The sequence below is a fragment of the Phoca vitulina genome, unplaced genomic scaffold (assembly GCF_004348235.1).
Source record: "Phoca vitulina isolate PV1807 unplaced genomic scaffold, GSC_HSeal_1.0 scaffold24, whole genome shotgun sequence".
NCBI lineage: Eukaryota > Metazoa > Chordata > Mammalia > Carnivora > Phocidae > Phoca > Phoca vitulina.
In genome coordinates, this window is record NW_022589727.1 from 9,374,237 (window position 1) to 9,386,851 (window position 12,615).

The 12,615-nt window shown below is 35.6% G+C and overlaps 1 protein-coding gene across 8 annotated transcripts in view; it reads left to right on the plus strand.

The window, feature by feature from the left end:
• The window catches only part of NOL4 (nucleolar protein 4), a 410,686-nt gene that overhangs the window by 95,416 nt on the left and 302,655 nt on the right, over nucleotides 1-12,615 (plus strand). For 6 of the 8 annotated variants that reach the window (XM_032421281.1, XM_032421282.1, XM_032421283.1 and 3 more), the window contains exon 2: nucleotides 264-413. In XM_032421281.1, coding sequence (XP_032277172.1) covers nucleotides 264-413 — 150 coding nt within the window. The other 2 variants (XM_032421287.1, XM_032421288.1) reach the window with 2 other exon arrangements.

The window sequence follows — 12,615 nt, forward strand, 5'->3', positions numbered from 1 at the left end:
GTTCAGAATGGTTTGATCCCTATCTAGCTGAATTCCTGGGACCAGACAAAATTTAGGTCTCCTACTCCTCCGCCATCTTGCTCCTCCTTTTTTCATGTTTTTTAAAGTTCTCTATGTAAACAATTTATGAAATGATGCAATATTCACTCACAGTTTTTGGAATTTCCTATCTGGATGATTTGGTTCAGTTTATCAAAATGTTTTTGTTTAATTCACTCTCTCTGTTAACTTTGTGTCTTTTTTTTTTTTGGTTTTGTTTTCAGGATGGTGTAGGGGTAGATGAGAAGCTGTCTTTGCGGCGGGTAGCTGTGGTTGAAGATTTCTTTGACATTATCTATTCGATGCATGTGGAAACAGGGCCAAATGGAGAACAAATTCGAAAACATGCTGGACAAAAGAGAACTTACAAAGCAGTAAGTTAAAAAACAAAACAAAACAAAAAACAAAAAGAGGCATGCATTTTGAAATTTGATATTTTGTATGTTTGTTGAAATTGGATTAAATATTTATAAATATTCTATCCTCAATATAAATTAGACCATATTATGTTACACCTAACATTTAAACTATTATTATTACTGATTCTGTTTTGGCCATATATTCACTAAGTCTATTGCATATAATTTAAATCTGTCTCTAGCACTCTCATTTTGTTTTCTTTAAATATACATAAAATGTGGTAGTCCCAGTCAAATGCCCACAAATGGGAAGCTGTATTTGTGTCATATATTCAATATATATTCAAATCATAATATATGAATTATGGACTGGGACATACGAACTTTTGTACTACCACTATAATCTTAACATTCCTTCCCCTTCAAATCATATTAATATGTTCAGGTATTTCCTATTTAATATATGTTTCCATGCATAAGGGAAATTTGATGTACTTTTCTTGTGTCACCTTATGTTAAATACATTTGTCCTGAAGGGTATGCATTTCTTAATTTTCCAGAATAGAGAATTAAAATATATGTGTTGTTTTCATAGATCCAATTCCCTTAAACATTTTAAAATGGAAATATATGATGTTTTTATTGTAGATTATGTGGAAAACATTTAATTAACTGTTAGATATTGAAATATATATATTCTCAAAATGGAGTTATATATTATTTTTTAAGTTTCTATTATATTTACAGTTTGACCTAGACACTTTAATCTAGCTTTTATTTAATCAAACATTTATGAAATCATCTTATAGATATTTCATCCTTTCTAGGAAAATTGAACAGTAAATTATTCTTTTCCAACATGAGCAAAGTATACATCAGAAGTGTTTTATCAGCAACCAGAATAATATCCTTTTTTAGAATTCTTATTTGAATTTTGCTTTTGGCTACCTTTTTATTGACTGTTTTCAGCTATATTGATACACAATATCAGTCTGGATCCATTTTTTTTTCAGATACAGAAAAATGTGTGAAATGCTCAAAGTTTCAAATACAGGTACATATGTTTGAAAATTAGCTACTGAGCATAAGAAATAGCTTCTTTTCCATAACTATTTTTTGCTATATTTCCAGGGTCATATTGAATCTTTGTAGTTGCATAATAACCCCTAATACATGTTGTATTTATCTCTCCTTCTCTATGGTTTTGTTTCTTGGCTGTTTCCAAATTGCATGGTTTGTGGGCAGGCACTATTGTAAGTTTCCTTACATAATTCTGCCACATAAACTTTCTTTTGACTTACATATCCTAGGAGACATTCTTATCATGACTAATGACAATGGCCTAGCTTCTTAAGATATTTTTATGCAGACTAATATTACTGAACATACTCATTTTGCTTGTCTCCTAAGCTAGGGTTGTATCTTTGGATAGTAACAGGAAAAAGGATATACATTGATCTACTAATATCACTAACTGTGTACTCTGATGATCATGCATTTTCATGAAATAGCTGCCTGAACTTGATAGAACTTTGTAAGGTAGGAATGCATAAGTTCAGCTGTGAAATGAGAGCAAACCAATAAACAAAAAAGCGGCTTCACTGTTGGTAGAGTGTAGCAGCCAAATCTGTTTAGGTGCCAAAAGCAATTTAAAATGATTTAATCTTTGGAGTGCATTTATTAGAGACTTTTAATTCAAATGGAAACATGACACAGACCCAACTCTGTCACCCTGTTTTCTTGGGTGAAATGTAGGGAATGCGATCCATTGCCATTATGCATGCTAGACACTTCCAGTACATTGGGAAACATGTTCCCGACATTTATCATTTTGCACTAACATTATGAAGACATTTTCTGCATTTTGGGGTGGAAATACCAACTGTGGACATGTAAGCAGCCCTGAAGCCTCCGCCATTCCCTCTTGAGAACATCCTATTTAAAGATCCTTTCCCCAGTTGATTTTTAATTTCCACATCTAAAGTACTTTCACCTTTTTTCTAATATCACGAAGGTTCTTTTTTGGCATAATCTTTTGCCTTCTGGTATCTCTTAATTGAATCCTAGTTAGGAAAGACTTCCATTTTATAGAGTAATAATACATCATAGAAAAAAAAAAAGAGCTGCTGCTGCCAGCGAAACTGCACATATCACTCTACCATAGATTAAGTCTAATGTTAATATTTCATATAAATGTTCACCTAAATGGGGCATAGGATGAAACGCAATTTGAAATGGAATGCGTTAGTGGTATTAGGGCCCTAGCCTGTTGGGTCAGTGTTGAGTTCTCAATACTACCGCTAGAATTGGCTAGTCATTGGTAGAATTAGCTCGATACCTATGGCAATTATAATGGTTCCCATGAAGTTTAAGATTTTTTTTTTTCTACTTCTAACACATTAGTCATAGCACATGCATGATTATGTTTATTGACCTTTTTCTCCCTTTTCCTACATGGCCAAGAAACCATACTTATACAACTAATCATTAAAGTGTTTCATATTGTTTTAATAATATTATCAATAGATTTAGTGGTCATTTTATTTACTTTGCCTTTTTTTGCCAATCTTTCTATGTTTTCACTCTGCAGGAAATGGTGGTCCTTTAATATTGGATTAACTTCTGAATGCTATTTGTTTTTACCTATCTGCAGTATGTCATTCCTTGAAATATCTAGGCATTATACAACTTAACTATTATTGCAATCTGATCTGACTATAGATAAAATTGGAGGGTATGTATCCTACTACTGATGAGCTCTTTTTAAAAATCCACATAAAATGACACATTTTAGGAATATGTAAAGGCTATCATAATTATTTTGTTCAGTCATGGGGAATTCTAATGTCTTTTAGGTCTTTCTTTTTTTCTGCATTTGTCCTTGTGTATATATGACTATTATTGCTGCACTGAATGTGTTTCCTTCAATATATTTGACTATAGTCAACTTTTGATTATCTACATTCACAGAACAGAGAGGAGGTATGGCTCATTCAAATATCACTTATATTTGAATTTAAAATATATCTTTGTACTGAAAATTGAATGCAAGCAGGCTTAGCAATTTGGAAGGTTACTCCAAAATTAATGATGTAATATTGTAAGAAATTATTGCGAGATGTTGTCTTCCGGTACTTAATTCTCAACTTCTGCCTGAGCTCCACCTTTGGGAATATATCAGTCTTCTCCAGTTGTCTTTTATCACGTGTATTTTATCCCAGGCTAAGCACAGTTGCCCTTCCAGTAACATAAGTTAGGGTCCGATTAGAGGATTAAGTTTCAAAGCTCTCTCTTCTACATGTAAAATGAGAGTGACTGCTGGAAATCCAGGAGCTAAGGGGAAAAGTCAGTGTTTTCAATAGAGAGAACAGTCTGCATATAAATGTGTATATGTACACACACACACACATACAACTTGTAGTGTGATACAGTAAACCTACATGTATTATTCACATACATCGCTGCCAATAATTACATTCATTTAACTCAGAGTGGAGAACATATGCTAGGGCTAAAAGAAAATAGGCCAGAAGCCAGACAAACTCAGCTTCAGATTTCAAATCTAGCACTTCCTATCTATTCAGTTTTGGCAAATTATTTACTTTTTTCATCCCCCTTTTTAGAGGGAGATAACGATATGCATGGTGTGGTGAAATAAATGAGTTCCTGTACGTAAAGTGCTTGGCATATGGTAAACCTTGGAATAGTATTATTTTGCCTTTATCCAGTCACTACTCACGTTCCAAGTAGAAGGACCAGCAGGACAATTAACACAGCTCTGCCATTGTTCCAGTTATAATTATGGATATAATTTCCTCTGCCCACCCTGATGCCTCTGTGTTGGGAGATAGAAATAATAATAACTTCTCATGCATCCTTTTATGTCAAACTCTAGATGTCATCATCCCTGGAAAGTCCACAGTGTAAATTTACCTGAGGTTTCACTGGGCAGAAGGGAAGCATGAAAGCAGGCCAGTTTCCTTGTTCAGAAGTTCTCCCGCTTGATGAAGTTTATGAGAATATCATTCATTTTTCTTTGCTTTTTCCAAAGTTTAAGTCTATTATATTAATTTCAAGCGAACTTTTTGAAAAATTTTAAAACTGGTTCTTTTTAAAGAATGTGTTTTTAATATGAATTGAACATCCCTTTCTAGGGATGTACATAGAAAAACACATCATGTAGAATGTCTACATTCCTACTCTGAAAATTAAAAAAGGTACATCTTTATCTTATCAGATCTAGAACACTTAACCTTAAGATTTTAGTTAACATAATTTTTGTTCTCTCCTTTTTATGAATACTTTATTGGCTTAGTGTTTCCACTGCTAAATAGAATATCTTAACTTGCACTGGTTTCTGCTGATTTGTTATGTAAAATTTTCTAGAGTTCTTGTCAACTTATAATGAGATTAATGAGCAAAATTTGTAGCCATCGTGGTGTGAAAAAATAACACTACACTAAAATTCAAGAGCTCCAAACAATTAATTTAACTTCTTTTTGGCTTAGGTTACCTTTCAGTTTTCTTTAAACTCTGAAGGAACAACACCAAAAAAAAACAAAACAAAAAGTAGGGGGTGATGCCTGGGTGGCTCAGTTGGCTGAGCATCCTGCTCTTGATTTTGGCTCAGGTCATGATCTCAGGGTCGTAAGATCAAGCCTCACATCAGGCTACATGCTCAGTGGGGAGTCTGCTCGAGATTCTCTCTCTTCCTCTCCCTCTGTCTTTCCCCCGCTCGTTCTCTCTCTCTAAAATAAATAAATGTAAAAAAAAAAACAAACCAGCTCTGAAGCAATAACACCAACACTAATGGTGTGTATGGGACCATTACTGTGCTGGCAACACAATGGAGATAGTAACAAAAACGAGTAAATTAGTTGGCACCAGAAATGTGCAAACATAGGGAATGTATCCTGCTGTTATAAAGGCAGATTGGCTGAGAAGCATAGCATAGAGATAGAACATTTTGGCTCCACTCTTATCTAGAGAATTCTTCTGTAAATAATCATAATGATGATGATAAGAATAGTAATGAAAAGGATCTGTAGTCATTGGACTTCATATTTCCAGGAATTTAAAAGAGTAATCAAAGGAGAAAGCCACCAAATGTCAGATCTTCACTGCTCTCCTTTTTTTGTTAAAAATTTTGCAGTAATCTGAGCCATGTTATGAACGGGCAGCTTATTAGTTATAATATGATTTTAAGCTGCATCACAACACATGTGGCTGTTCCTCAGTTGCATTTATTCCTGTCTGGAACCTGATGGCTTTGCTGTATATCTCATTTGTTTATTTATGGTTTTTCTTCTGCATTTTCATTGTAAACATAAATGATCATGTGACTGTCAGCATTGCCTGTCTTATGGTCCTATAGTCTGAGACAGCATTTAATAGGATTTGCTAGATCTTACTGTTGAAATATATCTACCTATCTAGTTCTGTGATTAGTACCAGGGAGGCTTTGCTCTCCAAATCTACTTCCCTTCCCTATCACAGTGCCTCAAGTTTTACCGTTAGGATTTAAATTATTCGGGTTAAACCATTGACCCCTATATCTTTATATGGACTTCAAATATCCCTGGGCAAGAAAAGTTGGAGAACAAATAGCCTGCTAGCAGTCATGGGCATTTTGTATAATCATTTCATAAACTTGCTTCTGTCTCCCGTATCTAGCTGGGTTTAACTCAACCATAGAGAAGTCTACAGAAAGGGAATGCGGGATGCTCTAAGTCAACATTCCTACATCTCACACCCCAGGTAGCGTAGGATCTGCCTGATTTTTGTGGGAATCCCAGTGCAGCATTACATATTATAGCTTTTGAAACATGTCTGATATTTGGAAGTTGAGAACTCATGTCGTCAAGACAAGGATAAAAAGCCTTTACAAACCTCATTTGAAAATATTTTCCAAAAAGAGGGTACCATTTCTTTTAATGAAATATTTTTAAAAGATGAGAGTACTGTTTTAAAAATAGATAGGAGGACCTTGTTGCATGAGTGCTTGGTGTTAATATGTAAGTGACAAATCTCTAAATTCTACACCTAAAACTAATATTACTAAGTATTAGATTTAAAGTATTAGATTTAAAACTATGAAATTTAAATAAGATTTCCTAGTAAAAGTACTATTCAGTCATGATTTACTAATAGAATATAACAATGTGTGCTTCTGCCCCTTCTCACTTCCTTTTGCCATTTTGAATTCTTCCCTTCCCTGCCACAGATCTAAATGCATGGATAGGGTGTTACTGAAGATAAGTGTTGAGGAAAATATTCTGTGGGACTTAGAAATTAATATTATGTCTATCAGCCATCTTCTTTGACTTAATGTGCAAAAATATCAAAGCAAATTAATATAACAAATAACTATAGGTTCCTGTCTTTTTTATATAGATGACATTTTTTATTTCGTTATTACAAACTACAGTGTCTTAAATGACCAACTGTTCTGGATATTGAAATAGAGATAGAAAAAAACCTTAAAATTATTCCAAATTCAAATATTTTTGCAGACACTCTTTAATATTGAATTCAGTGATAATGTTATACAACAATTCAGTGATTTAGAAGGGTGTTTTACAATTAGTTTATCTTTGAGAGTTTACGAGTACAAAATATTACTCAATTATAGATAAGATATTTTATGCTCCTTTTGTTAGCGTCCTTTCATTCGTTTGTTTTTGTATGTTATAAGTAGAGTAGATGTTTAAAAAAAAAAATCACACAGTTCCTGCTGATGGGGGGACCATGTCTCCACTGTATAAGCACATTTAGCAGAGGGCCGGTCTCATAGGAGGTACTCAATAAGTACTTGTTGAAGGAATAAATTCTCCTTGTCTTTGTGAAATCCTTGCCTTTTTAATATCAACTAAACAGTACAGAGTTGTTACTATAAATAGAAATAATGAAATAAGACTAGTAGAGTATCCCATGGCTGTGAAGAGTGTGCACAGTCCATGTTTACACTCAACACAGCCCCAGATTTATGCAGTTTTGGGGGTTCTCAATAAGGTAAAAAAAATATTTAACACAAAGTTTCCTCATTTGCTTTCTAAGGAAAACGTCAATGCTCCATGAAATAATGTACCCATCTTTGAGGCAGGATGTAAACACTTGACTTACTTTTCCAGAGATTGGTTTATTAGATACACACTTATACCCACATATTCTACACAACCACACATATATAGGTTTTACAGAAGTGATTTCTATATATTGGAAACAACCATTAAATTCAACATGGGACATATCATATTAGATCCACTTTTATGTTAGAGCAGCCCTATTGTTTTCGAAAACTAAAAATAATATTCAGCCTAATAAGTCAAATGTGTAAAACATCTCAGAAGGAAAAAAAAAAATCAATGGCATGGCAATTAGAGTTATTAAACAACCATTCTGAAGCAGAAGACTAGTATACCGCCATTCATCAAAATTGATTTATTTCTCATCTAGGTGTAGTTAGAATTAGCACAGGTGGGCAGATTAATAGTGCAAATCCATCATACTCAGAAGCTGTCTTTTTGGTAGTGGAGATCATCAAAAGACTTAAGAGCTCACTGAAACCGGTTAATCATCAACGAATGTCACAAAACCTGTCATTAATAATTTTTGTATTAAACAATAATGTCCCAGTGAATAGATCTATTCCTTGAAAGGGAATTAACCTTTTGAAGAAACTATTAACTCTTTACGTTCAACCTAGTAAATTGCTACTTCAGTGCACCCTTGTGGTGAAAGTGAGCCAGTGCAGCTTTCTGACTACTGGGGATGATTCATGCCTCCTAGAGGGTGATTCTCACTCAGATCCAGAGGTTTTAGGTATTCCTGGGTATGGTCATTGTATAATAAATAAAATCTCCTGAATTTCTTCAAGCATATGCATGTGTGCACTTGTATAAATACCTATATATGTATTTAATTGGGATAAAATATGACAAGAAGAAGATATAAGTTGTGAATGACTAGTATGAGGTAGTACAGAGAAAATGGTGCTGGTTTTGATGTCAGCCGTACTTGGTTTAAATCCCAGATTAGGTGACTTCTATATGTATGAGTTGGGCATGTATTATTTGAAGGATTTTTTTGAGGCTCAGAAATAATATATATGGTTTTAACATAGTAATTGCTTCAAACAGGATTGAAATAATGGAAATTTGATTTTTAAAATGCGGAATTGCATGTGGGGTGACAGATGCTATAAACAGCTTCCTATTAACTAGATTTTGAAAGGTCTATTTCTTCCTTTGTATTATCTGTGCTCCTCATTGGCCTATGGATAACACCCACCAGGTCTTCATTCTTGACTTTCCCAGAATTGAGATTATTATTCACTAGCTTTATCAGCAGCAGTTTTCATTTCATACTAGGTAAAAAGAAACCAGCCTTTGCCTATTTCTTATCTGTTTATCTGTTTACTCCTTTCCCTCCCCTCCCCCTCATTTTCCTGGGAATGCCCTCTCCCTATCAATACACAGCACAGCCATGTTTGAGTATGGCTCTGCTCCTTGGCTACAGTAACGGGAGAGGAGGTGAATCCCAAAAGAAACTGACCTACCTGCTACTTCTGAGAATTTGGAATTTCCACCGAGAAATTTCTATCTTGGTATGCTTTTTCTCTTTAGTAGAGTACATGTAAACATGGTATCTTTTGTCCTATGTATCCATTAGTTGTATAATTATTTGTGTAACCTAAGGTGACATTTCTCAGTTGGGCCCTGTAGGCTTATGGGCAGGCAGTTGGCTTTGTTCAAATACTCCAAGCCATTTAACATCCTTTCCGTCTGAATGTTAAGTTCCAGCAACACCGACCCAGCTTCCTGTTCTCTATTTCAGGTCACCTCTACAGCACAGTAAACACCCCAAGTTGAGAGATATTTTCTTTCTTTTCTTTTTTTTTTTAAATTTTATTTTATTATGTCATGTTGGTCACCATACAATACATCATTAGTTTTTTTTTTTTTTTTAAAGATTTTATTTATTTATTTGAGAGAGAGAGAATGAGAGAGAGCACATGAGAGGGGGGAGGGTCAGAGGGAGAAGCAGACTCCCTGCCGAGCAGGGAGCCCGATGCGGGACTCGATCCAGGGACTCCAGGATCATGACCTGAGCCGAAGGCAGTTGCTTAACCAACTGAGCCACCCAGGCACCCCATCATTAGTTTTTGATGTAGTGATCCACGATTCATTGTTTTCATATAACACCCAGTGCTCCATGCAGTACGTGCCCGCCTTAATACCCGTCACCAGACTAACCCACCCCCTCACCCCCGCCCCTCTAAAACCCTCAGTTTCTCAGAGTCCATAGTCTCTCATGGTTCACCTCTCCCTCCGATTTCACCCCCTTCATTTTTCTCTTCCTTCTCCTAATGTCCTCCATGCTATTCCTTATGTTCCACAAATAAGTGAAACCATATGATAATTGACTTTCTCTGCTTGACTTATTTCACTTAGCATAATCTCCTCTAGTCCCATCCATGTTGATGTAAAAGTTGGGTATTCATCCTTTCTGATGGCTGAGTAATATTCCATTGTATATATAGACTACATCTTCTTTATCCATTCATCTGTTGAAAGGCATCTCGGCTCTTTCCACAGTTTGGCTATTGCGGACATTGCTGCTATAAACATGGGGGTGCATATGGCCCTTCTTTTCACTACATCTGTGTCTTTGGGGTAAATACCCAGGAGTGCAATTGCTGGGTCATAGGGTAGCTCTATTTTTAATTTTCTGAAGAACCTCCACACTGTTTTCCCAAGTGGCTGTACCAACTTGCATTCCCACCAGTGTAAGTGTAAGAGGGTTCTCCTTTCTCCACAACCTCTCCAACATTTGTTGTTTCTTGCCTTGTCGATTTTTGCCATTCTAACTGGTGTAAGGTGGTATCTCAATGTGGTTTTGATTTGAATTTCCCTGATGGCTAATGATGATGAACATTTTTTCATGTGTCTGTTAGCCATTTGTATGTCTTCTTTGGAGAAGTGTCTATTCATGTCTTCTGCCCGTTTTTTGACTTGATTATTTGCTTTTTGGGTGTTAAGTTTGTGATGTTCTTTATAGATCATGGATACCAGCCTTTTCTCTGTAGCATCATTTGCAAATATCTTTTCCCATTCTGTGGGTTGCCTCTCTGTTTTGTTGACTGTTTCCTTTGCTGTGCAGAAGTTTTTATCTTGATGAAGTCCCAAAAGTTCATTTTTGCTTTTGTTTCACTAGCCTTTGGAGATGTATCTTGAAAGAAGTTGCTGTGGCTGATGTCCTAGAGTTTACTGCCTATGTTCTCTTCTAGGATTTTGATGGATTCCTGTCTCACATTGAGGTCTTTCATCGATTTTGAGTTTATCTTTGTGTATGGTGTTAGAGACTGGTTGAGTTTCATTCTTCTGCATGTGGCTGTCCAATTTTCCCAGCACCATTTATTGAAGAGACTGTCTTTTTTCCATTGGACGTTCTTTCCTGCTTTGTCGAAGATTATTTGACCATAGAGTTGAGGGTCCATATCTGGGCTCTCTGTTCTGTTCCATTGGTCTATATGTCTGTTTTTGGGCCAGTACCATGCTGTCTTGGTGACCACTGCTTTGTAATATAGCTTGAAATCGCGCAACGTGGTGCCCCCAGCTTTGTTTTTCTTTTTCAACATTTTCTTGGCGATTTGGGGTCTTTTCTAATTCCATACAAATTTTAGGATTTATTCCAGCACTTTGAAAAATGTCATTGGAATTTTGATCAGGATGGCATTGAAGGTATAGATTGCTCTGGGTAGCATAGACATTTTAACAATGTTTATTCTTCCAATCTATGAGCGTGGACGGTTTTTCCATCTTTTTGTGTCTTCTTCCATTTCTTTCATGAGTGTTCTGTAGTTCCTAGAGTATAGATCCTTTACCTCTTTGGTTAGGTTTATTCCAAGGTATCTTATGGTTTTTGATGCTATTGTAAATGGAATCGTTTCTCTAATTTCTCTTTCTACAGTTGCATTGTTAGTGTATAAGAAAGCAACTGATTTCTGTGCATTGATTTTGTATCCTGCCACATTACTGAATTGCTGTATGAGTTCTAGAAATTTGGGGGTGGAGTCTTTTGGGTTTTCCACATAAAGTATCATGTCATCTGCGAAAAGAGAGTGTTTGACTTCTTCTTTGCCAATTTGAATACCTTTTATTTCTTTTTGTTGTCTGATTGCTGTTGCTAGGACTTCTAGTAATATGTTGAACAATAGTGGCGAGAGTGGGCATCCTTGACGTGTTCCTGATCTTAAGGGAAAGGCTCTCAGCTTTTCCCCATTGAGGATGATATTTGCTGTGGGTTTTTCATAGATGGATTTTATGAACTTGAGGAATGTTCCCTCTATCCCTATACTCTGAAGAGTTTTAATCAGGAAAGGATGCTGTATTTTGTCAAATGCTTTTTCTGCATCAATTGAGGGGGCCATATGGTTCTTCTCTCTCTTCTTATTAATGTGTTCTATCACATTGATTGATTTGTGAATGTTGAACCACCCTTGCATCCCAGGGATAAATCCCACTTGGTCGTGGTGGATGATCCTTTTAATGTATTGTTGGATCCTATTAGCTAGGATTTTGTTGAGGATTTTGGAATCCATATTCATCAGAGATATCGGTCTGAAATTTTCCTTTTTGATGGGGTCTTTACCTGGTTTGGGGATTAAGGTAATGCTGGCCTCATAGAATGAGTCTGGAAGCTTTCCTTCTGTTTCTATTTTTTTGAGACAGCTTCGGGAGAATAGGTATTATTTCTTCTTTGATTGTTTGGTAGAATTCCCCAGGGAATCCATCAGGCCCTGGACTCTTGTTTTTTGGGAGGTTTTTGATCATTGCTTCAATCTCATTACTGGTTATTGGCCTATTCAGGTTGTCAATTTCTTCCTGTTTCAGTCTTGGGAGTTTATAGGCTTCCAGGAAGGCATCCATTTCATCCAGGTTGCTCAGCTTATTGGCATATAGTTGTTGATAATAATTTCTAATAATTGTTTCTATTTCCTTGGTGTTAGTCATGATCTCTCCCCTTTCATTCATAATTTTATTAATTTAGGGCCTTTCTCTTTTCTTTTGGATAAGTCTGGCCAGTGGTTTATTGATCTCATTAATTCTTTCAAAGAACCAGCTTCTAGTTTCGTTGATCTGATCTATTGTGTTTCTGGTTTCTAATTCATTGATCTCTGCTCTAATCTTAATTATTTCTCTTCTAATGTGTGGCT